Here is a 24,215-nt window from a genome sequence, read left to right as displayed (position 1 = left end):
TTGGTACGTCCCGGACTACGGGGTCCTAGCGGGGCCTGAAGGGCCCGACGGCGGCGGTTCGCCTTCCTCGTGTCCGCATGACTGACAGCCGCGCGGCAGGCGGACCGCGCGCAGGTACCGCGCCGGTCGTGGGGACGCGGCCAGGGTCCCGTCCGCCGCAGCCCCCGAGCCGGGACCCGGAGCCGGGCCGAGCCGAGGCGAGCCGGCGCAGAGCTGGAGTCCCGAGCGCGGAGCCCCGAGCCGAGCCGCGGCAACAAGTGGCCGGGCCGAGACCGGGACCGGGACCGGGGCCGGGGCCGGGGCCGAGGGCGCGGCGACCCGCGGCGGGGGTTACCAGGGGCTGGCCGGCGGCCGGCGGGGGCCAGCGGGGGCGGGCGGCCACGGACGGGCCTTCCCGCTGTCCCTGCTGGCGCGTCCCTCCAGCCCCGCCTGGAGCCCCTGCCGCGCGCGCCCGGGGGCCCGGGGGGTGTCTCTGGGGCCGAGTTCGGCGGTCCGGTTCTCAGCCGTGGCCCGGCCCGCTCGCCCGCACGGTGTCCGTCCCGGCCGGGCAGTCACCTGCAGCTCCGCCGTCGTCCTCCCCGCGCCCCAGCGATCCGCTACGGCTCGCGTCCTTCCTCCTTTCCTCCCGAGGAAGGGGTCTGGGAGGGGGTGCGGGCCGGGCTGTGCCGGGTAGTCCGTGATCTGGGGGCCTCGGGCCTCTGAGGACTCAGAAAGCAGCGGACGCTGGAGAGGGTGGTCAGGGAAGGCGTCATGGAAGTGGTGCCTTGTGAGTTGAACCCTCAAGAGCAGGATTTTCACCAGGGGTGAGCCCGAGTGTGTGTAAGGGAGGGGACTGATCCTGGCAAAGGGAACCCTTAGATATAGGCCTGGAGGCCAAACCTGTGGGCTGCTCTAGGCCACAAGTTTGTGCCAGGGCCGGAGGAGGTGGTGGAGTTAGAGGTGATGGGTCAGGAACCACAGAGGATTTAAAGGAAGATCTGGCAGTGTCTCTGCAAATGGGGCAAGGTGAGCTCCTTGGCCCCTGGGGCTGGAGGCTGAGGAGAGATCAGTGTGCAGCCAGAGGCAAGAAAGGCTCCCTGGAGGAGGTGAATTTCTGGGCGGTGAGGGATGGCTGTGCTGCAGAGTGGCACCCGTGACTCAGGGGGTGTGTTGGTGGGAGGGGCTTGGCCAGGTTCCCAGCCCTGAGGTATCTGGACCCCTGCTGGTGGTGAGTGGGGCCTGTGCTGAGTCCCAGGCATCAGCTTGTGGCCCTCTCAGGGTATATGATGCATTTTGGCCTTAGCTGAGGGGGAGGGAGCCAGAGGGTCCCCTGGGGCCTGGGTGGGGCTGGCCATAGCTGCGTCTGGCCTGGAGTTTGTGCCCCCACCTTTGCCTGGGTCCTGGACAGCCTGCCCAGTGCATTTGTCATCCCCCCGCTGCCACGTGCAGAGCCACGAGTGAGGCTACTTCCCTTCCTAGCTGACCCCCCACCGCACCCACTGGACGCACATCCTGTCCCTGGACAGAGGGACAGGACAGGGGGCCTTGAGTCCCAGAGGCCTGGGGTCAGACCCACGCTCAGCGGCAGAGGCTGCTGGCAACTGTGGAGGTGAGGGACAGGGTGGAGGGGATCCAGGCTGTCTGCGGGTGGGCCTTGGGGAGCTGGTGGGGGTGGAAGGCTTCCTGGAGGAGGAGCCCAGGGCCTGCCCCACCCATGCTCTGGCCCCAAGCTGTTGTTTACTCCGAAAGAGTGAGGGGAATGAGCCTCCCTCCCTGATTCTGGCCGGAGCCGAGTTGACATTCCTGGAATTCTGAGAGGGGTGTGTGGATTTGGGGGTGGCGGCGGCCTCCTCTTCCTGGGCTCCTCCCTCCAGCTCCCTGATTTCCGAGGATACGCCATGGGGAGCCTCCGGGCTGCCCCACTTCAGCCTGTGTGCCTGCCCCCAGCACAGGTGTGCAGGAAGGCCCCTTGGGGGGCTTGGTCCTCTTCCCTGTCTCTACTGTCTTTGCTCTGCCCCGACTGGGGGACACTTGGGAGCCTCAGCGGTCAGCCCTGCCCCCTGCCTCTGCCCTGGGTGGCTGAGTCCCTCCATTTGTGTGTGTGTGTGTGTGTGTGTGTGTGTGTTGTGGGGGTGTAGCTGGGCCCTGGGCCAGGCTGTCCTCAGGGTGGGCAGGAGGGAGACATGGAGGCCCAGGGCACCAGTGGGGAATAGGGGCGGGTGCCTCGCCCGCCTGCAGAAGGGGGGCCCTTGCTTCTCCTCTCTGTGTGCAGTGTCAGCACAGATGTGGCCCAGGGCTCGGGGGAGGGAGAGTGCCAGTTTTTCAAGAATGGGCTATCCTGCCCCCAGTGGTGGGAGGCACAGAGAGGAAGGGAGGGCTGTGCTCCCATGTGGTTGGGAACCCGTGAGCCATGTTTCCTGCCAGAAGAGGGTCACTGAAGGGCAGGCTGGGCACAAGGCGAGATCAGCGGGTGATTTTGCAGCCGAGACGCCCGGGCCCAGAGCACTGCCCCTTACACGGGGAGTCCACTGCCCCTGCCCGCTGGTCCTGGTACCAGTTTGAACAACCTGTGGGTAGAACCAGAGGCCGCCCAGCTGGAGGGTCCCGATCCTGGCTGTGCTGGCTTGGCCCCTCTTGCTTTGGGCAGATGCGCAGGGTGTGGTGGGCTCCCCTGCCCACGGTATCCATGCTAGCCCTGGGCCCTGGTGGTGTTTGCAGGCGTGACTGAGGCGACTGCCCTTACCTGACCGCCGTCTGGACAAGCCTGGGCTGAGGGCATTTGGGGACAGCGTGCCCTGTAGGGCTTCCGTAGGGGTCTTGGTGGCTTGGAGGTGGGCGGGCATACGCTATGGGTGCCTGAGGCAGGGTGCTCCCAGGGCCTGCGGTGGGTGGAAATGTGGCCCCCCTCGGGGTCCTGATGGTGTCCTCTCCACTGCCACCTCCAGCAGAGAAGTACCTGGCAGAGGAGGAGCAGGGATGTGGGGGGAGACCCTGAGGTGGGGGGGTTGGCCTTGCTGGGCCCAGGAAAGGCCGGGGGCCCCTTGGTGGCTCTTCTGAGGGACCGTCCCCCTGGACTGGGTGTCTCCCAGCCCAGGAGTCTTGCCTCAGCTCTGTGTGGCACTGGGGGGCGGTGCGGGGAGGTGCGCCCCTCCCCCACGGCGGGGGCCCCGGGTGGGCCTTGGGCCTGCGGGGCTGGATCAGCAGCAGGAAGGCGGACACCACAGACTGTTTGTGTTGGCAGAGCCTCCCCCTCCTCAGAGCCGCCTCAGAGCTCTGCCGGGGGCCCAGGGCAGGCGGCTGTGCTCTGCAATGCCTGCGGTCCACCGTCCCCCCAGATCTCCCCTCTGGGGCTCAGGGTATGCCGCGCCCTTGGCAACCTCCCATCATTGTTTAGGCTTTTGGGGTGGTTCCTCTTGGAGCGGGACCTGGGTCTGGCCAGGTGGGTGCACAACCCTCTCACGGCTTATGCCCCCCTAGGGCCCCCCAGCTGCTCGCAAACCCCAGAGCCCTGGCGAGTCAGGAAGACCCAGCCCAGGACTGTAGGTGTGTTTCCTTGGGGCTCTCCCTCAGCCCGTCCCTGATGCTGCTGCAGCTACCCTTCCGGGGGTACAGGAGTGTCACACCCTGCATTCAAAGGAAGCCCAGAGAAGACAATGGGAGGGAGGCTTCCTGGAGGAGAGGCGGGACTGGAAGGAGAGATGGAGCCCTCCCTGGTCCTGTCTGGTCCCCGCACTCTGCCCCAGCAGCAGGCTTGTGTCTGGGTAGCCCTAGATGGGAGTGAGAGGCTCTGGACTCGTAGAGGGGCACTGTGGGAGCCAGAAGGGCTAGAGATCATCTATGGAGGGGCCGGGGCTGCCAAGGGGGTGAGGGCTGTCAGTGTGGCTGGGCAGCGGTCTCCTCCAGCCTTGGCTTCGTGTTGGCCATGGGACTTCCTCATTTTGGGGGCCCAGGAGGGTTGGGGGGGCTGCTGCTGGATCTGCCCTTTAGGCCCTGCCTGGGAGGCCCATCCCCACCGATGCCCAGGTCTTGGGGTGTGGAGGCATGGTGGGGTACGATGCATGGTTTTTAGCTTCTAGAATGTTGCTGTGGGTTTTGGGCCCCATAGCTCCTGGAGCGGCGGTTATCAAGGGAAGTGGATGAGGTGTGTTCCCTCCCCTGCCACCCCCCACCCCCGAACGCACTGCCCTTGCTACTTTCTGGGCCTTAAAGCCCTCCCTGGCTGCTCCATCCCTGGGCACGGGGACTGCCAAGGGATCGCAGGTGCATCCTCTCCTCACCAAGGTTCTGGGGAGGACAGGTCACCTGCAGACCTCCATCTGCTCACTGGCCTGCTGTCAGCCCTAGACATAGTTTGGTGGACTGGCGGAGGTGGGCTGCCCCTGAGAGGATGGGCGTGGGGGTGGACACCTCCCATGGTGACGTTTTGAACCCTGTGGTCCCCTCTGCCCTTGGGCTGTGGGGAAGACCGCTGCCACCCCTGCTCCCGGGCTGGAAGGAGCACCTGCTGTGAGGAGGGAGAGGTGGGGGGCCTGACTGGGACGCCTTCAGACACCTGCCCCGTGAGCTTGGGATCCCCTCCTTGAGGCCTCTGGCTGGTGGAGAGGACAGAATCCTCCCACGAATGCCGGTGGCAGGGGAACGGGCCTGGTGAGTCATCACTGGCCATCTGGGTGGGGGGAGAGTGGGGTTGGTGGCTCAGGGCGCACATGTGCTTGGAGCCCAGGAATGGGTGCGCTGCGGGCCATCTTGGGGGAAGTGGACACCGAAGGCTGGACATCTGGGGTTCAGGCCGTGACCCCCACATGGCCTGAACACGTATGTTCTCTGTACACACAGACCCCACGTGCGCTGCCTCCGTGTCTGCGTGCCAGCCTGCCTCCCTCCCTGGGCACCTTGGGTTGGGAGCAGAGCCCTCTTTGAACCTCCCTCCCCGCCCCTGTTCTGGTCCCCTGCGTCTCACAGTGCACCCCTACCTGGCCCCCAGCTGCCCTCTCTGGCCCTTGTAGGGACATGGTCCTGCGTGGAGGACTGTTCCTCCTTCCCGAGGTACCCGGCCAGCCTCTGGGAGCCCCACAGTCGGTACCACGTGGTCTCCACTGTACCCATCTTTCCTTGCATAGGGCTCCAGCCTGCCTTGGCTGACCTGACCGCTGGGGAACCGAGCACCGCCTGGCCTCTTTCCCGTGGCAAGCGCAGGTATGTCACGGTCTGGCGGGGCAGTAGTGGAGCTGACTTGCATGGCCTTGTGGGCTCCTCCACTCCTGGCCCAGGGCCCTGCCAGCTGGATGTTTGCCTGGTCCCTGCGCAGACGGTCTCCTGAACATGTCTCCCTGGGCCCCACCTGCTGGAGGAAGGGGACTCCTTGTGGGAAAGGCTGGACAGGGTCCCTGATGCTGGGCCGATGCATTGAGGGAAGCCCCCCCTTCTGGCCTCAGCTCTGATGGACCTGTGTCCTCATTCCAACTGGCCCCAGGACCCTTGGATGAATTTTCCAATTTTATTTCAGATCAGACTGTCCTACTCACTTGCAGGGGGCTGCAGGGTTTTGCAGACGGGATGTTTGGGAGATGTTGGGATGGTGACAGCTGGGTGACAGAGGTGAGAGCACCCTGGGCGCTGGAGCCCGCTCCAGCGTGATGAAGGGGTTCCAAGGGGGGCTCAATGGGGAGTCCTGCCTATCTCTGCTCTCCTCCCAGCCTTGGCCAAGCCCACTTCCTCACCCTCAGAGGCCCTGCCCAGGGAGCCAGGCCAAGGGAGACAGCCTCCTGCTCCTCAGGCTTCCGGCTTCCCCCCGCCCCCTCCCCCCACAAGCTGGCAGTAGGTTTCCTTCTGCCCTGGAGGCCCGTGTGCCTCCCTGAGTGTGTCTGACCCCTGCCCCCACTTGTGGGGGTGCTGCATGGGGGGTGAGATGGGGTGAGGCTCAACCTGGATCCTCCCTTGGCCCGTGTGCACCACAAGTGCACTCACACGTGCTCCCACACGACCTCCAAGTGTCCACCCTCTGACAGGGCTGTGGAGCTGGCCGACTCGGGCCACGGGGGCGCCAGGGTCTCGAAGGCGCCTCTTGTTCCCTGAGCAGAGCTGTGGGTAGAGGTTTTTGCAGTGCCCGGGTGGGGCCACCGTGGCGTCCCTTTCCTGGGGCCCAGACACACCAAAGCACACTTGGGGTTGGGAAGGGTAGAGGGGCTGTGGGAAACCTCAGGCTAGCCAGCTGGGTGACACAGCTGGAGTCTGGGACTCTCCTGTCCCCACTGCTGCCAGGGCCAGCTCTGCTCTGGGGGAACCTCCTTCAGACGCTGCCCTGAGGCCTGGAGCTGCAGTTCTATGAAGGACCTTCAGGGGGCGGCAGAGGGCTGATGCTAGTGCTCCTCAGGGCCCAGTAAGGCTGCCAGACCTCGTTGGGTCCTCAGCCCTCCAAACAATCCTGCTCTGCTTGCTGCACAACCCCCAGACCTGCTGCCTCCCTCACTGCTCAGTCTGTCAATATGTCACCTTGTCAGTATCCCTTCCCTTGCACCCTTGCTTCCCCCTCTCCCACCATCTTCCTCTCCCTCCCATCTCTCTCCCCTCTGAGCTCTGTTACCCAATGCTCAGGAATCCTGCCAGCCCTTCCCTCTTTGGACTTCAGTGTCTGGAACTGTCTGCTGGGTGGACACTGCCAGGGGACTCCCGTGGTGACCTGGTAGAGGCCTTGGCTACAGCCCAAGCCCAGGGTGCAGGGCACAGACCCCAGGCCCAGAGCGCCGTGGGGAGGGGGCTCAGCTCTTTCTTAGACAGGAAGGGGGCATCTGGCTTACGTGCTGTGCTGCTGTCTGCCCGCAACACCAGGGGGCCCAGAGACCCTGCTGCCCCTACCAGTGGGCGCAGCTGAGGGGACGTTTGTCCCCATCTGTGATTGTGTGTGTCCCTAGAGACCGTTCCTGACGTACGTGTGTCTGTACCCCAGCATGCACGCACACCCCGAGTGACAGTCTGAGGGTGTGTGTCCCAGGGTGTGTGCAAGTCACCCTGGGAGTGTGGGAGCTGGGCTTGGGTCCACGTCTGCACTTGAGTGTGGGAGGTGCAGGGTCTGACTTGTAGCCCAGGCTGGTGCGAAATAAGACCGGAGGCCCCCTCAGAACTTATCAGTAATTTCAAGACAGTGGCAGCAGTCTTCTGTGTGACTGTACGGTCACATGCTGCGGAAACCGGCCCTTCTCCCAACCCTGGAGAAGCAGGACCAGGGGAGGGTCAGCCTGCCCTGGCCGCTGAACAAGCCGTAGGAGTTGAGGTCCGGACCCGTTTTCAGGTGCCTAGTGATACCCCTGCCCTGTTGTGTGCTTGGGCCCCTCCCTGTGGGTCTGAAAGCCTCCCTGTTTCTTGCAGAGTGACCTGCCTTCCTACCTCCTGGGCACCCTCTCCACTTGGCCTTCCCTGCCCCAGCCCCTCTCAGGGGCAGTCCCGCCTCCTCCCCCAGCAAGGTAACCCCCCCCTCCCCAGGGTGGGTAACCCAGTCTGATTCCTGTCCCGACAGAGGCCTCTCCCCATCTAAGGTGTGAGCTGCGGGGGCTCTGGAGTCCTGGCGCGGGTGTCGCCAGCCCAAGCTGGGAGTGTGGGAAGCCGCTTGAGAGTGCGCACCCCAGGCGCTGTTCCGGGCTTTGTAGTCTCACTCCGGGCGAGGAACCCCCAAGTCGAAGCTGCCCCGGGTCATCACCAGAAAGCAACTGGGTCACCCCTTCATTTGCATAGCGCCCTGCATCTCGAGTGCGGTGGCAGGTCTCCAGGCCCGGCGGGGGGCAGTGCGGCCGCGGCGGTAGATTGGCGGCGGGGGGGGATCCCCTCGTTCCCGGGGCTGAGAGCTGCCTGGGGCTCCGCCCTCGGCCCCCTCCGACGCTGTCCCTGCCGTTCGAGAGCGTCTTCCTCCCCGGCCCGGGGAAGGCGAGAGCGAGGGGCGCCAGCGCGGGCGGGGCGGGGTCGGGCCGTCGCCCCGGTGCCGCGATTGGCCAGCGCCGGCGGAGTGGGGGGATTTGCCGGGCGGGGCGGTGGGCAGGGGAGGGCAGGGGAGGGCAGGGGAGGGGTCCGCAGGGCGGTGCGGCAAGGTGGGAAGGGGTGCGCGGGCGAGGCGGGCGCGGATTGGCGGGGCTGAGGGGAACGGGGCGGGGGGCCGGGGGCGCGGGGCGGGGCGGCGCGCCGGGGGGCCCCGGGGGGGCCGGGGCGGGGGCCCCGGGGGGGATGCGGCATTCCGGGGCGGTGGGCGCGGGGCGCTGAGCCCGGCGGCGGCCCCTGCGCGATGCGCCGCTCGAGCACGGACGAGTCCACGTACCGGCGCAGCCCGTCGCCGGAGGGCAAGGAGCCGGGCTTCGCGCGCGACGGCCCCTTCCGGCGCTACAGCAGCCTGTGCGGGCGCGCGGGCGCCGGGGACGGCGGGGACGGCGGGGACGGCGGCCCCTTCTTCGGCCTGCACGCCAGCCCCGGCCCCAAGGCGGCCCAGGCGCGCTACACGTCGCCCAAGGGCAACAAGTACGTGGTCTTCTACCTGGACCTCTCCTTCATCTTCCTCCTAGAGTTGAAGCGCTGCGGCATGGCGCGCGGCTGTCTCCAGGGCGTCAAGTTCCTCATGTTCGCCTTCAACCTGCTCTTCTGGGTGAGTGGCGGCGCCCGGGAGCGAGCTGGAGTCGCTGCTGCAGCGGGGATGGGGGGCGAGGCGCCGGGACGCAGACGGGCCGGGCTGTGCGCGCAGGGTCGCGGCTCGGGCCGGGGGCCAGGGCTGGAGCGGCCGTGGGGGGCGGGGGCGGGCTTCCGGTCCCGCGAGGCTCTGGCGGAGGCTCTGCGGCCGGGGCCGCTGCCCGCGTCTTGCCCCTCTCCTCCTGAGACCGGACGTGTCCCGCACCTGCGCGCGGGACAGGGCGGCGGGGCGCCCGCATTCCAACGCTGGTCGTGGCCGGCGGCGCGCTGGAGCTGATGCCTCCCTTCGGTTCCCTCCCCTCCCACCGCGCAGCGGGCGTCCTTTCTTCGACCCGCACACCCCGCCTCCCCGTCCCCAGTGGACTGACCAAGTAGGCCCAAGGACCGGGGTTCTAAAGGGGCTGTTGGGGGCCAGGTGGACCCGACCATCCTCTAGAGGCCGTGGATGGGAGGGGTGTGTGCAGCGGTTCGTGGGAAGGGAGGGGGTGCACAGCGGTGAGTTCTCTGGCTGGGCCTCTCACCGGGCAGGATGGTGGGCCACCAAGTGTGCTAGGGACGTGTCTGGCGTCCCTGCTGGCTCTTCTTCCTGCATGGTGTGTGTGTGTGTGTGTGTGTGTGTGTGTGTGTGTGTGGTGGGGTGGGGTGGGGTGGGGTGGGGTGGGGGTGCTCCCATAACTCCAGAGGCGCAGCAGGCCCTCCTGTGGTCTTGTCTCACCTGAGCAGGTTGGAACAGGCCTGGCTGGGCTGGGCTGGGCTTCTCCTGCTGGGCTGGGGGAGGCTGGGGGGATGCCAAGGTCACTCCCTCCTCCTTCCAGAGCAAAGAGTAAGGGGGTGTGGCCCAGGCTCTGGACCCCCAGGAGGAGGCTGAGCTTTGCACGCTCATCTTCAGGCCAGATGCCCAGAAGCCGGGGTCCCCCCCTGCCCCTTCCTCCCTTCTCAGGCTGTGCTTTTCTCTTCCCAGCTTGTGGTGGTTGGAGTCAGGGGTCCCCGGGAGGGGCGGCCAGCCTGGGCTGCCCTGTGGTGTGACCCAAGGGGGCTCCTGGCCCAGGTGCCTGCTTCCAGAGGCGGTCACCCCAAGAGTTTGTTCTCCACAAGAGACTCCTGGCAGGGGTGAGGCCCCGGGCCGGAGCGAAGCGCTGTGAGGCCAGGAGCCAGCAGCAGGGGTGGATGGCAGCTGGGCCCTAGGCCCGGGACTGGGGTGAGCATCTTCTCTTGGTGGGGGATGTTGATGAGATGCAGTGGGTGCCAGTGTGATGGGTACCGAGCAGTTGGCAGAGTTGGCATGTCACTATGGGTGACCGCACCTGACAGTGGTGGTTGTCACAGATCCTGGGGTGGTGGGTGTGCAGGAGAGTCAGGTCCCAGGAGGTGGGCAAGACTTGCCTCTTCCCTCATCTGCCCTCCTCAGTATCTGGGGAGCTGCCCACAGGCAGAGGGAGAGGGGCCCCCTCCAGGGCCCAGCCACCCCCGCCGCGGGTCCCCAGGCTGAGCTGTCTTTGCCCTGTGAAGCCTGAGGAGCAGCCGACCAGCGGCAGGACAGACACGCTCTGCCAGTGTCTGCGGTGGGTCAGAAACCCCTTTGGGATCCCCTCCTGGGCAGGACAGTCCATTTCCCTTTTATTCCACAATTCTGCCTCCCTGCAAAGCCAGCTGGCCCCCTGCTGCTGACCTGGGCCTGTCCCTGCCCCAACATGGTGCCCAGCCGGGATCTGAGACCTGGAGGTCAGAGAGGGCATCGGGGCCTGCCCACAGCCCGTGGGAAGCACTCGTGAGGTGTGGTGCGAATGGTCAGGGGGCTGAGTCCCTGCGCCAGTGAGCCTGCGGGTGGCGGGGACAGAGGCTACAGCACCCTTCCCCAGGCCTCAGCTTCTTTGCTACCTGAGGGTGCTGGCCCCCCAGCCCATTTCCCACTGTCACTGGGAGACCTCTGAGTGTCATGCCTTAGTCTCCCCTGGAGCTAACTGTAGGGTCAGGGCCGCGGTTGTGGGTGGAAAGTCCTCGAGGGCTGGACCTCAAGACACTCATCTGTGTCAGTCCCTCTGACCCCCGCCCTACAGGGCCAGGCCAGGGGGGAGGTCATCATGTGCGGCTGGGGTGGGGGGGAATTGTGTCTGAGGGGGCAGCCATGCCTGTCCTGGGTGTGGCTCCCAGAGGGAGTGGGTGCCCAGGGCCCTGGTGGGGGGGGGGGCAGGAGTCCAGGCTGCAGGTGCAGATGGGGGGAGGAGAACAGGAAGGTGAGGAGCCCCTAAGGCACCATCCCTCATACCTGTTTAGAGGTCAAGGTGCAATGACTTCTCTAAGTTTGTCTCATCCTCGTCTTGGCTCTCCTTTCCAAGCCCCGCCAGGCACCCCTTTCCCTCAGGGCCTCGATCCTGCTGAAGGTAGAATCCCACAAGGCCGTCACATGGACCCCTTGAGGCATCCGCACGCCTGTTTTCTCCAGCTTTGCTGTCCACATCCCATCTGCTCCCCAGGCCATCGGGTGGCCCTGGCCGTTCCTGACTCGGCCTGGAGGGGCAGGAAAGGGGGAGGGCTCAGCCGATAATTGACTCTGATTCAGGTGCCCCATTCGATGGGTTTTCCTGGGGGGCGCCCTCGTGGTTGGGCAGGACTGAAGGTTCCAGCCGCAGGTCCTTGTCGGGCAGGCAAGAGTCATCACCTCGCTGTCCTGGGCCGCAGCCGCCTGGTCCTGTGTGGACGGGCTAGGTCACAGGCTCCTCTCAGCGAAGGAAGCAGGCCTGCCTCTTGTCTCCAGTGCTGCCGCCGGGGTGGCCTGAGTGGGGGGAGCTGGAAGAAACCGGCACCCCCTGGAGGAGGAGAGGGGCAGAGGCGCTGGTGATGGGGGCCCCGCAGAGTTCAGAGCCAACTGACCCCCAGACGCTCTCCGGCCTTCCCGTAGCAGGTGGGGCCCTTGCTGGCAGCAGACAGCTCCAGCAGGGACACAATGGCCCTCCTCGGAGGCCTGCATATGTATCGAGCACCTTAGGGCCAGGGTCCCCACGATGGGGGCAGGGGTGTCTCCCGGGAGCCCCATCCTGGCAAAGAGGGCCCTGTTCAGTATGCGGGAACAGGTGGGGTGTACCATGGGGTGCTGGGCGTGGGGTGAGGGTTTGGGGCTGTTCGGGTCCCTACAGTGACAGAGGGGGAGGTGGAGGCCCAGGGTGGGGAGAGGGGGAGGAGGTGCCCTTCCAGCCTCCCCTGCTCTGGGGCAGACTGCTCAGGGCTTTCCCAGGGGCAGTCTCTGTGCCCCAAGTGGTCCAGGTGTGGGGGGCACCTGGGCAGAGGAGGGTCTGAGCCCAGCAGGGCCAGGGTGCTTGTGTGTCTCCTCTGGGCAGGTGCCCAGCTTCTCCCAGATTCAGATCAGCCAAGCTGAGGGCCCGCCTTCCTGCTGCTTCCCTGGTGGGTTTCCCTCCAGGCCCCCTTCCCACCTCTGGGCTGCTCCCCACTCTGCCTCTCTCTGCGCGTGTGGGCAGGGTCCCTTTTGCATGGCTGGGGTGGGGGTTGGAGCCGTGCTTGCCTTTTCCTGCTGCCCAGGCCACCATAGGACTCTGGGTAAGTGCCACCTCCTCGGGGTCTCCCTTGCCCCAGCTGCACCCCAGGTGATGGGCTGCAGATGACGTGCAAGTGGGCGGCCTGGCCTGCTGTCACTGGCCCTTAGGCAAGGCCCCTAAGACTGGTGGGGGAGGGGACACCTGGTGGCAGAGGGCCTGTAGGGCTGGGATCCGTTACCTCCCCCAAGTCCTCCCTGCAGCTGGGAGGTCCCGGGGCAGGGGCTTGTGAGCGTTTCAGACTTTGTGGCTCCTCTTGGCCATGGCCTCCTGATGGTGCTGGGCAGGTCCCCATGTCCCGGCTGCTGCTGCTTTCTGCCACGGGGTGAGGCAGGGGGTTTCTGCTGCCCACAAGAAGGGGTGGGGGGTGAGGGCAGGCGGATTCTGTGATGGGATCGGGTCTGCAGGGCCCTGGGGAGCAGGTCCTGGGGTTGGGGTGCTTGGCTGGCCTAGTCAAGGCTCAGAACGCTCTCCTCCTCGGGGCCGGCTGCCGGCCGATGGGGCGGAGGGGGCTTCTGGGGCCTGGGGATGTCCGTCTGCTCTGCGGTGGCAGTCTGGGTCTCTGGGTCCAGCTCTGCGACAGGGCCCTCCTGCCCGCGGCGTGGGCGGCAGGCAGCCATGCTGTCCGCAGGCACAGCCCGTGTCTGAATTTCGGAGTAGCGGTGCCGATGCCCAAACCAGGTGTGCGTGTCTGAGGCCAGGTCGGTACCTCCCTGATAGGTTGGGGGTGGCGGCGGTCTGTTAGGGGCCCAGAGGCTCTGGCTGTACCCTGGGTGGTTGTCGGGCCTGTCTCCCGCCCCCCGCATGACCCCAGTGGGTTTTGTGGAGTCTGGCCTGTTGGAAGGGAGGGCAAGGGGAGATGTAGGTCGACCGGACCTGTCTGGAGAGATCCTTCTGGATCGCAAGCAGACACGTGTAGGACTCTGTCTGGGGCAGAGGGATGTGGCCACAGCGCTGAAGGGCCGGAGGGGCCTTGGAAGCCAGGTGGTCCGCGTCCCAGCTGCGGCCCCAGGCCCGGCCTTCTGCCTGTGGTCGGGGGCTCGTCTCCCTTCTGGCTGCCCGGAGGACCCGGCCATGGCCTCTCCCTCCCCTCCCCCAGCAGTGCTGGCCAGGTTTTTGCGTGGAGCCTGACGGGGGGGCTGGAACTCATGACCCTGAGATCCAGACATGAGCTGAGAGCAAGAGTTGGGCTCAACCAACTGAGCCACCCAGGCGCCCCCCCCCCTTTATTGTTATTATTTTTTTAAGAAAGATTGTATTTATTTATTTGAAAGAGGGAGAGTGAGAGAGACAGCATGAGACGGGGGAGAGCCAGAAGGCGAAGCAGGGTCCCCACCGATGAGGGAGCCTGATGCGGGACTCGATCCTGGGACTCCAGGATCATGACCTCAGCCGAAGGCAGTTGCTCAAGCAACTGAGCCACTCGGGTGCCCCTCCCCCCACCTCTTAGAAAAGTCTTCTTTTTAAGTCCTCTCTACTCCCAGCGCGGGGCTCGAACTCACAGCCCTGAGATCAGCGTCTCATGCTCCACTGGCTGAGCCGGCTGGGCGTTGTTTGGGGTTCTTACCGGTGTCCTCGGTGCCCCTCGTGGTCCGGTGAGCCCCTCCTTGCCCGGGAGGGTAGACGTGACCTTCCAGAAGCTGCCGGCCGGGACTGTTCTGTCCCCTGCCCAACCCTCCTCCGGGGACGCTGGCGTCAGGGCCCTCAGTCAGTGGGGCTGCTCTCCTTGTGGCTGGGCCTTGGGGCTGAGGACGGCACAGGGGCCTGCTGACCCATAGGAGCGGCGTCCTGCCGTGGAGTTTTCCAGTGAAGGGCGGGACGAGTAGCCACCAGGTGACAATATCCAGTGTCAGCCCAGAGGTACCTACCTCGAGCCCCTTGGCTCAGTCTTCCTGACTCCTGCCTTGGGGCAGCTGCACACCTGGGTTCTGGCTCGGTGGCGCGTCCTTCAGTGCCTAACTTGTACGGATGGGGCCCCCTCGTGGTTCTTCTCGGCTGGGAGGGGCGAACCACCTTGCCGTGCCCCAAGGCTGTGCTGGCTGCCAGGAGAGGGGCTTCTGGGCACAGGCTGGGCCCCTGCGGGCACCTGGCCCTCCGCCGTGTTCCAAGAACATAGCCAGCTGTCCTGCCGTCTGCTGTCTTGCCGTCTACGGGCCGGAGGGGCCGTGGCAGAGGGCCACCTGACACCTGCCCCTGCCCGGGCCTGGGTGCGGGGCTGGCATCTCAGACTTGTGGTCCTTTCACCCAGCCCTAGGCCAGAATGAAAAATGCAAGAGTGGGGACAGCAGGAAGGAGGGGGGACTGCAGGAAGGACGGGGGACAGCAGGAAGGAGCGGGGAGCACAAGCCAGGCCCTGGCCTGGAGCTGGTGACAGGTGAGGGCAGGAGATGAGGCAGGTGCACGGGAGGGAGTCAGAGAGGCCTCAGCGACGGAAGGGCATGGGTGGGGGACACAGCAGGAGGCCTGGGCCCCCCTCTCAAGCTGTCATGGGCTTTTGCATGGCTGGGGAGGGGAGGAGCCCAGCCAGTGCCCCAAACCATGGGAGAACGGGGCTGGACATCCATGGGGTTTGGGTGGGGTCCCAGCCTCCCAGGGACCTCAGCCCCACTTACCTTGTGTTTGATGTTCTCTGTCTGAGTCTAACGGGCTTTGTTTTTTTCCTGCACTTGGAGGCTGTAATTTTCCTGCCAAAATGTTTTAAAAGCTGCATGCACAGAAACATTTTCAAAATTATAGGTAGTTTTATTAACTGCGTGTGCGTTTTGTTAGTGTATGTGTCTGAGTGTTTAGCGACTGGTTTGTGCAAACATGCTTGAACACAGAGGGCCTTGGGGCTTGTGGCCATGGCAGGTCACAGGGCAGCACATCTGTGACACAAGTCTGTGTCTGCCACTGATGGTGAGGGGCGCCTGCGGCAGCATGGCATGTGATGTGGTGTGTGACACTGATGGTGGGGGCACCCGTGGCAGTGGGGCGTGTGACGTGGTGGCAGTGAGGGGCACCCGTGGCAGCGTGGCGTGTGACACTGACGGTGAGAGGCGCCCGTGGCAGCAGGGCATGTGACGTGGTGGCAGTGAGGGGTGTGTGTGTCACAGTGTGGGTCTCTCCTGCCATCTCAGGGTGGAGGTGGGACGTGTAGACTTAATTATGGAAATCCATTTCTCCCTCTGCTGGGGGTGAGGAGTTCCCTCCTGGGTTCCACGGAGACCTGGGCCAGTCCCCACCCCCACAGCTGCTCTGCTCCCCGTGTCCTCCCCTTGTCCTCCTATGTGTCCCCATGGGGCGAGGGAGCTCAGACGGGCTCATTTTCCTGCTGACTGGAGCCGTCTGCCGACGTCCTTGAAGGCGGGCACTTGGGGTTGTAAAGAAGGGGTAATTCCTCTGCTCAGGGACCTGCCGCAGGAGGCGGTCCTCCCCCGCCCCCCACTGAGGCCCCACTCCTGGGGGCTCAGTCCAGAGACATGACGTGCTCAGAGTGGGGGCTGCATGGTTCAGTGGGGGACAAACTGGCGTGAGGCCTGGGCATGGTGGCCGGTTACTGTGTCCTGCTTCATGGGGAGGTGGCCCACATTCGTACCCACCCTGACCCTGTTCCCTCCCTGCTCCCCAGCCACAGTGTCCCTTCTGTGCACAGCACCCGACTGGGCAACCCCAGCTTCAGCCTTGCCTTGGGGCTTTGGAGATCCTGGAGGCAGTGGGTATGCTGTAGGGACATGGTGCTGGGTGTCCCTGCAGGCATGGGGGAGGGGCATAGCTCCAGAAAACCCCTCGGTTCCATTTCTCATCTGTAGGTCGGGTGGGAGGATCAAATGAGCCGGAGCCTGTCCCAGCCTCCTGTGCACCATGGTGCTGAGCGGTGCCTCGCACAGGCAGATGTGGGGTGCCCAGAAGCGCTGGGTGTCCCCTGGGCGGCCTCGCCTGGGGTCAGCACCTTGGACAGTGCCAGCGCCCCTCCATCCCTGCAGGCGCACCCACACCTCCAGGACTGCCCTGGGGCGGTGCCCACGCCCAGATCTGCAGTGAAGACCTCTCCTATCTGTGTCCCCCCAACACGGGGCAGCTGGCTTCTTGCACTGGGTGCCCACCGAGGGCACCGAGGCAGTCTGAGCCCCTCCTCTGGGTGGGTTCCCCCACTGTGCTCCCACCTCGTCTGGGCAGCCCCCCCACCCCGGGCTCCTGGCCCCTGGTCACGGCCCTGAGTTTGATCACTGCACCACTGACCACCTCTCAGGAGGCCACTGGCAGAGGCTCTGTCACCGTCCATCGTGGGCCCTCTGGGGACCTCCAGGGCCATGTGGTCAGTGCCAGGGGCGGGTCAGGCTCTACACCAGGGTCCCCCAAAACTGGTACCCTGCCCCCTCCCTGCGCGTTGCCTGAGCTGCAGACCCCAGCCTACTCTGGGGAGGGGCCTCAAATAGGCAGGACAACCCCTGCTTCCAGGACCCTGCCCTGAGCCAGCAGCATTCAGCAGAGGTATTGTTTAGAACTTTTAGGCTGAAGTTCTTGCTTTTGTGGAAGGTGCAAAGCGGGGTGGGAGGCCAGAGAGGACCCTCCTGTTCACCCTGGGCTGTCTGGACCCCCACACTGGATGGTGGTGGGACATGTCAGCCGGGGGCTCTCCTGCCCCATTCAGCCCTTGGCAAGGCCCAGAGGGATCCCAGATGCCCACACCCAGGGAGCCGTGGCCCCTGCTCTTGGTCTGAGAGCTGCATGCCCCCCACCCCCACAATTGCAGTCTCCTGCCCGCCTGGCTGAGTACACGGCTGCACACTCCCCAGAGACTCCTGGACAACGGAGCGGTGCCCCACCGCCACCCCAGGGCCAGGCTGACCTGGTGATGGGGGAAGGGGCGAGGATGTGCACATGGGAAGGTGAGGCCTCCTTGGGCAGGGGCCTCAGAGCCGGTGGAGCCTGCAGAGTCATGGGGTCCCTGCTGGGCTTGGGGAGCCCATCCAGTTGCTGGGGAGTCGTTGTGTGTGGATGGCCCTGGCTCCCCTTGGCTCTGCCTCTGACTCACTGGGTGGGAGGCTCACTTCCCAGCCTCAGTTCCCTGGTCTGGGAAATGGGGTGGGAGTCTGGCCTTCTAGGCTCAGGAATCTTTTGTGGGGTGAGGCAGGGCTTGTGGTCCTGGGCGGCTGCGGTATACCCTGGAGACTGTGAGCTAGCCTGTCCTGGGCATGCAGGGGGATCGCTCCAAGGACTGGGGGTTGTGCCCAGGGGGCCCTGGGGGCCCCGCCAGATGTTGAGGAGTGGGGAGGGGTCCCCAGGCAGGGCTGCCTGGCTTTCCCCAGAGCCCAGCAGGCATTAGTCACCAAGTGGTCTCACTGAAGCCCAGGTTTTGGGGAACCAGGAGCTGGTCAGTGTTCATGGGGCTTACCTGGAAAACAGTCTCCTCTTTGTTTCTGAGATCACCCAGAGCCCTGGCGCACCCCTGCTCCCCCAAGGCTGGGTGTCCCCGTCACCAGGAGAGGCCGAGGGCCCACTCTGGGTTCTTTACCACTTTGCTTTCTCCCCCTTCTTCCTCTCATTTCAATGGTGTTTTTTTAAAAAAAAGATTTTATTTATTTAATCTGACAGAGAGGCAGTGAGAGGGAACACAAGCAGGGGGAGTGGGAGAGGGCGAAGCAGGCTTCCCACAGAGCAGGGAGCCCGATGCAGGGCTGGATCCCAGGAGCCTGTGATCATGACCTGAGCCTAAGGCAGATGCTTAACCAAGTGAGCCCCCCAGGTATCCCTTCAATTGTGTTTGTAATAAGGAGCGACTATGAAATTCAGTTAACAGTCCCAGTGGTTGAAAGGGAGGGGCAGTGAGGGCCAGGGATGGGATTCTCTGCTCCATCCTGTGCTGGCGTCCATGCCGGGGCCTGGTGCGTGATCTGGGCCTTGCACTTAGAAGAGGACAGCTGGGGATGCCAGGGGGGCCCATTGGGATTATGGCCACCCACTGGGAGGTGGTTTTAGGAAGAGGGGAGTGTGTGGTCCAGCAGGGTCTCCAGGGGTCATCTCCCTGACTGCTCAGGTCCAGAGAGGCTATGGGGTAGGTGCAGGCCAGGACCTGGGGAAGAGGGGGATGCTTCCTAGAGGGGTGGTGTTTGGGGGGCCCTAGGGCCCCTTGCCCCGGCTGCTTCACTGTGTCCCTGGGACAGGCACCCCACTTGTGACCTGAATGGAGAGTGTCCTCAGACCATCTGCTCCCCACTGCCAGAGGTGGCGGACCTTGGAGTCCCCATTACTGTGACTGGGGGGGAACCGGCTGGGTGCTGGGACAAGGCTGGGAGGGCTGACTGGCCCTGGAAGGTCAGCAGGGTGGGCCTGTGGGATACCACTCTGGGTGACCACTGGGGTCTGGTGCAGCCTGCCCTGGGGTGTGTGGATGGTGGGTTCACGGCCCTCTCTTCCCCCCGGCGGTCCCAGCTGGGAGGCTGTGGCATCCTTGGTGTCGGCATCTGGCTGGCTGCCACCCAGGGGAACTTCGCCACCCTGTCCTCCTCCTTCCCGTCCCTGTCGGCCGCCAACCTGCTTATCGTTACCGGCACCTTCATCATGGCCATCGGCTTCGTGGGCTGCATCGGGGCCATCAAGGAGAACAAGTGCCTCTTGCTCACCGTGAGTGCCCCCCGCACGCAGGCTCCGTCTCTGGGCCCCTGCTCCCTACCTGTGCTGACCCCGCAGGACCAGAACAGGTCACAGCCATGGCCTATGGCAGCCCCTGGGGACCCTGCTGGGGCTGGGGTGGGCTGCTCGGTCAGGGTTTAGTGGAAGCCTCCCCGACAGGACGGAGACCACCTCCATGTGCCCACGAGTGCCAGGTGGGGCCCCCTCCAGCCTATATCGGGTCTGTTTGCTCTGAGACCACCCTTCCTGGGAGCCCCTGCCCAGCTCCTGTCCCAGGACCCTCTGCTGAGAGGCTCACAGTCCCCTCCTGTGCGGTGGAGACCGATTCACAGGCAGGCTGTGGTTCCCCGTCTTCAGGAGCATTAAACCGGGGAGGAGAGGGGCCAGGCTCCTCACTGATTAGCATGTCTGGCAAAGGCCTCCTGCAGCTTGATCTCATCAGCCGAGCCCTTGCCCAGGGTGGGGCCTTGGAGGGCCTGTCCCCCAATCTGTGCAGCTGTCCCGGGTGTTTAGCTGGTTCCACAAGCTCTCGTCAGGGCCTGGGGCTCTGATCCCTTGGAGCAGAGGGTGGGGGTGTGGCTTAGTCCCCAGCTGCCCTGGGGCAGGAAGCTGTGGTGTGCCTGGGGGGCCCAACCCCAGCCTTCCCTGCAGGGTGACCTGAAGTCCAGAGTGCGGGGCCTGCTGGGGGCACTGTGGGCCCTGAGTCCTGGGCCTGCACTGAGGGAAGGCCAGATCGGGGATCCCGGGGGAGGACAGGGCTTGCTTCCCCCAGCCTGTCCCCTTCCTGTCTGCAGGAAAGGCAGGGTGGACGCAGGCTGTCTCTGCTGGCCTGTGGCTCTGGGGTGCTCACCAGGCGGTGGTGGGGGGGGGTGACTGCCACCCAGCAGGCAAGGTTTGTACGGTCAGGTGGGGCTTTGCAGGCTCCTGGTGGCTGTCCCCTCACCTTGGTCTTTCCTGAGGGGGTGTTGACCACCCCTGGCTGCTCTGACGGCTGTAACCGGCATGGTTCAGGGTCTTTGTGGTCCGACCTTCTCCCTGCCCACCACAGGGACACAGGCACAAAGCACACATGTGTGCTGGCAGGGGTGAGGCTTGTGCTTCCGAGGTTGGTTGAGCAAGAGAAGAGCCCTCGCTCCAGAGAGGGCAGGAGCCCAAGGGAGGTGGGGCAGCAGGAGGGGGGTCTGCTGGTCTCCGGGGAATGGACACCTGTCGGGGAGGTTCCTGTAGCACTGGGGTGTCGGTCTGCATTTGCGGCCCCACCCTTGGGAGGCTGCACGGGCCAGGTGGCCAAGTCACCAAGGCCAGGTCCCCTGTGCAGTTCTTCGTGATGCTGCTGCTGGTGTTCCTGCTGGAGGCCACCATCACCATCTTGTTCTTCGCCTACACTGACAAGGTTCGCCCACCCTTGCCCTCCCCAGCTTCGGGGGTGGGGGCTCTGAGCTCACCAGCCAGCTAGGGCCACAGCACTGTGGGTGACAAAGGTGCGGGCAGGGCTGGGAATGGCAGTCACAAGCCCCACACTTGGTGTGGGTGGACAAAAGCCCTGCCATCCACGCACTGGGGGACGTGGCTTTAACCGCAGCCACCAGAGGCTGGGCCTGGAGGGGGACGCCAGTGGCCTGGAGGCTTGGGGAGGTTTCTGGCCCTCCAGGAAGTGGGGGACAGGGGAGCAGTGCTGTGGTCTGGCTGTGCTGAGCTCCTGCTGTCCTGGACTGCATGTCTGCCAGGCAGGGAGAATCCCCCGTCCCCAGGTCCTTAACCACCTATTTACTTACTGCTGGCTCGTGGCCGTGTGCTTCCTGTCCGGTCGTGCCCTGCACCTGCTCCTTCCTCTGCTCACGCTCTTCCTCTGCCCACGGGTGCTCTCGCTTGGCTCCTGGGTCCCTCTGGCGTCCTCCCGTCGGTGCACTTTCTGGCGCTGGACGACCCCCCAGACCTGGCTTGGCCTCCCCTTTCCCAGGCCTGGAATCAGCCTCTCCTCCGGGAGCCCTGGTCCCCTCGCTGGAGGACGGTCTGGGGAACCGAGTTGCGGGGGCCGGTGTGCTCGCTGCCACTGGGGCGTCGTAGCTTCTGGGCCCCTTGGTGGACGGACGGAGCCGCGTGTGCTCACAACCTGCGTGTACAGACTGGTCGGTGTTTCTGTACGTGTCCGTCTGTCTGTACCTGCAGATGAGGCGGCAGACTCTGGTGCCAACCGGTGTTCAGCACCACAGAGGGCCCAGGGGTGGGGATGGGCATAGGGATGGGGGCTTCTGGGAGGAGGGGACTCCAAGGAGGGAGACAGTGGGCACAGGGTGCCTGTGGGGTCTGGATGAGGGAGGTGGAGCTGGCTGTGTGGGGGGGTGTCCTGCTGACCCCACTGCACCTGCAGATCGACAGGTACGCCCAGCAGGACCTAAAGAAGGGTCTGCACCTGTATGGGACCCCAGGCAACGTGGGCCTCACCAATGCCTGGAGCATCATCCAGACCGACGTGAGTGTGTGTGTGTGTGTGTGTGTGTGTGTGTGTGTGTGTAGGCAGAGGGGATGAGGGTGTGTCGTGTAGGGGACACAGCCCACCCACCCACCCCCCAACCATCCCAGCCCCTGCACCTGTCCACAGTTTCGCTGCTGTGGGGTCTCCAACTACACCGACTGGTTCGAGGTCTACAACGCCACCCGCGTGCCTGACTCCTGCTGCCTGGAGTTCAGTGAGAGCTGTGGCCTTCACGCACCTGGCACCTGGTGGAAGGCGGTGAGCCCCTCCCCTCCCCAGGCATCCTGGCCCCAGGGGAACTGGGGGTGGGAAGGAGGGCCAGCCTCGCAGCCCCTGTGACGCACACCCTTCCTCTAGCCATGTTACGAGACCGTGAAGATGTGGCTCCAGGAGAACCTTCTGGCTGTGGGGATCTTTGGGCTGTGCACGGCACTGGTACAGGTATGCTGGCCGGGTCCTGCCTCAGGAGCCACCTGGACTCACCTGTCTCTGACCTCACAGCTTAGCTCACCAGCCGGCGGGTGGAGGTGCCTTGAGCCCCCATGGCTGAGCAGAGGTGGGGTTCGAGGTATGGTGGGAGGCCACTCCACAGGCCACTCCACTCCACGCCTTTGACGTATCAGGGCCTGGTAGGCCAGCCTGTTCCTGTGGCCTAAGCCTGGCAGCTGTGGTGGGTGAGTCACGGGACGGCCCAGCCAGTGCCGAGCAAGGGTGGGCAGCCCAGGGCCTGGTGCCCAAGCCGGGCTTCCTGGCCCCTGTGGAAGCCCAGAGTGTCGGACCCTGCAGGAGCTGGAGGCCAGTGTGTCAGCAAACCCAGACATCGGGCAGCCCTGTTCCTGGGGTGCAGTGATAGGCAGGTCCCAGCCAGCTCACACACTGTCAGAGGTGATCCCACGTGGAGGATGTGCAGGGGAGAGAGGGAGGGGGCACGGAGCCAACGGGCCCTGAAGCCACCAGCAGAACCACAGCAGCCACACTGAAAGGCAGGTCTGGGGGCTGAGCCCTAGGAGTCCCCAGCGTGACCCCTATGCTAAGGCTCGGGGATGTGGCTGGGAGGGACCCCAACTGCCGGGGTTGGGGGAGGCATCCCTGGGGAAGTGGGGTACGGGCCATCCAGGGAGGAAGCTGTGGGGTGGGGTCTGTGGCAGGACCCCTCTGTGCCTGCGTCTCCGGGAGCAGTCCTGCCCAGCCCCCCTTGTGTCTCCACAGATCCTGGGTCTGACCTTCGCTATGACCATGTACTGTCAGGTGGTGAAGGCGGACACCTACTGTGCGTAGGGTGCCCGCTGCCTGCCACCCCTGCCTCGCTGCCAAAGGACACGGCCCACTGGGAGATGCCCGTGTCCCCACCTTCCTCTCCTGCTGCAGGAGTCAGCACCAACCCTGCCCCCAGCCCCCCCAAGACCCTCAGCCAGCTGGGCGAGCACCGTGCTGGAGGCGGGAGGGGCTTCTGGCACATTTCACGTCCGTGTATTCTCCCGAGCAGTGTCTGCCCCCCTGGCTGGGGTCATTCACGAGTGGGGATGGGGGTGAAGGGCTGACCGCTGGTCCTGGTGCTCCAGGTGGGGCTGCCGCCCCACCACCCACATTCCACAGCGGAGCCTGGGCAGGCTCTGGGTGCATCTTAATAAAGTGTGTGGACAGCCCCCCACCACCGCATCTGTTGCTGCCTGACCCCCAGGGATGTGCCCAGTGCCTGGGGTGGGATTCCTGCACTTGCGTGGGGCCAGCCCCCAACCGCACCCCCCCCCCGGGGTAATCTGTTGGTGGTGCAGAGGGGTCTCAGGACCGCCCTGTGCCTCCCTCCCCATCAAGCCCCAGGGCCTCGCCTGCCCCACGGCCCTCTCTGTTTCTGTGAACTTGGCCCCGGAACTGCTCATCTGTACGGGCTGTCGGGAGGGGAGCGGAAGCGGCAGGCGCATCAACGCAGGGGGGCCCTGGAGACAGGAGCAATGGGCGTGGGGAAGGCCGTGGGTCTGGAGCTTAGGGGAAGGATGGGACCCTCCCAGGAGCCTCACTAGCTGTGCGGCACACGACCCCTCAAACCTCCATCTCCAGCCCTCCTTCCTGCCGGCTCCAAGGTGCTGCCCTCCCCCCGTCCCCCCAGGAACACCCCGTATCACTGTCCTTGTGTGGCAGGCCCACCTGGGAATGCCCAACCAAGCACTGACCGCAGCCACAGACACGACTGACAGCCACTGTGCTCACAAGCCCACCGACCCCACCTGTCCTCACTCCACGGAAACTACCAGAACCAAAGTGTAGTGACGTCAGGGCATGTGGTTAATGCCCCCAAACTAAACCATTTCTCACCTGCCAGCCGCAAACGACTGGAAAACCAGCAGGAACGTCGCATATCCAGGAAAGCAGTCCCCACGTGACCCTACCCCCCCAGTGTCCATAGAGCCCTCCTGCTGGGAACCAGGCCCCCCCACTGGCATGTGTGACCAGAGACAGACCTGCCCCACGCTCGGGTGCTCCTGAGTACGCCATGTGCAAGCTCACTGGACCCATGGGAACGGCTTGCAGACCTGGGACCCTTTCCGCTCACAGCCTCCTATGTGACCCTCAGACTCCAGCCCTGACTCAATTTCCCCCATGATCCTCCAGTGGCCTTGGAGCCCAGGGTCCCTGCCCTCCAGCCCAGACCCCCACCTGCTGGCTCTGCTTCCAATGCTCACGGTTTTGTGTGGGTTGCCCCTGGGGTCTGACCTCAGGACCCCTCTCTCACAGCTCTCACCCCCTTTACTGGTCCCACCTTCCCCCACACACCCAGTGTCTATCACCTACCCGGCTCCCCCTCTAACCCCCAGCTCCAGAACAGACTTGAGACATACTAGAGCCTGGCACCCCAGCCCCGGCGCCACGGCCTCCTGGCTCCCCTCTTGCCCAGGCCTCTGAAGCCGGGACAAGGGGATGCTCCATCCTCTGCT

At 65.1% G+C, this 24,215-nt stretch overlaps 1 protein-coding gene across 3 annotated transcripts; it reads left to right on the top strand.

Annotated features, from left to right (window-relative positions):
• The first annotated feature begins 58 nt into the window (after positions 1–58).
• On the top strand, positions 59–22,932 carry TSPAN4 (tetraspanin 4). 3 transcript variants are annotated; one of them, XM_032879817.1, is made up of 9 exons: positions 59–114; positions 5,100–5,175; positions 8,523–8,602; positions 18,606–18,797; positions 20,125–20,199; positions 21,178–21,279; positions 21,409–21,540; positions 21,640–21,723; positions 22,492–22,932. In XM_032879817.1, exons 3-9 carry the CDS (start codon positions 8,540–8,542, stop codon positions 22,558–22,560), a joined length of 717 nt encoding a protein of 238 aa, XP_032735708.1. In that variant the 5' UTR covers positions 59–114; positions 5,100–5,175; positions 8,523–8,539; the 3' UTR covers positions 22,561–22,932. The 3 variants fall into 3 exon arrangements, with proteins under 3 accessions (XP_032735708.1, XP_032735706.1, XP_032735707.1); XM_032879816.1 differs by lacking the exon at positions 59–114 and adding an exon at positions 1,235–1,588; XM_032879815.1 differs by lacking the exon at positions 5,100–5,175 and having other exon boundaries at positions 60–114.
• The last annotated feature ends 1,283 nt before the right edge of the window (positions 22,933–24,215 follow it).

The sequence above is a fragment of the Lontra canadensis genome, unplaced genomic scaffold, assembly GCF_010015895.1.
Source record: "Lontra canadensis isolate GAN:19392208 unplaced genomic scaffold, GSC_riverotter_1.0 scaffold66, whole genome shotgun sequence".
Classification (NCBI taxonomy): Eukaryota; Metazoa; Chordata; class Mammalia; order Carnivora; family Mustelidae; genus Lontra; species Lontra canadensis.
The sequence above is the reverse complement of the archived record's forward strand: the minus strand, read 5'-3'. Positions and strand labels throughout refer to the sequence as shown.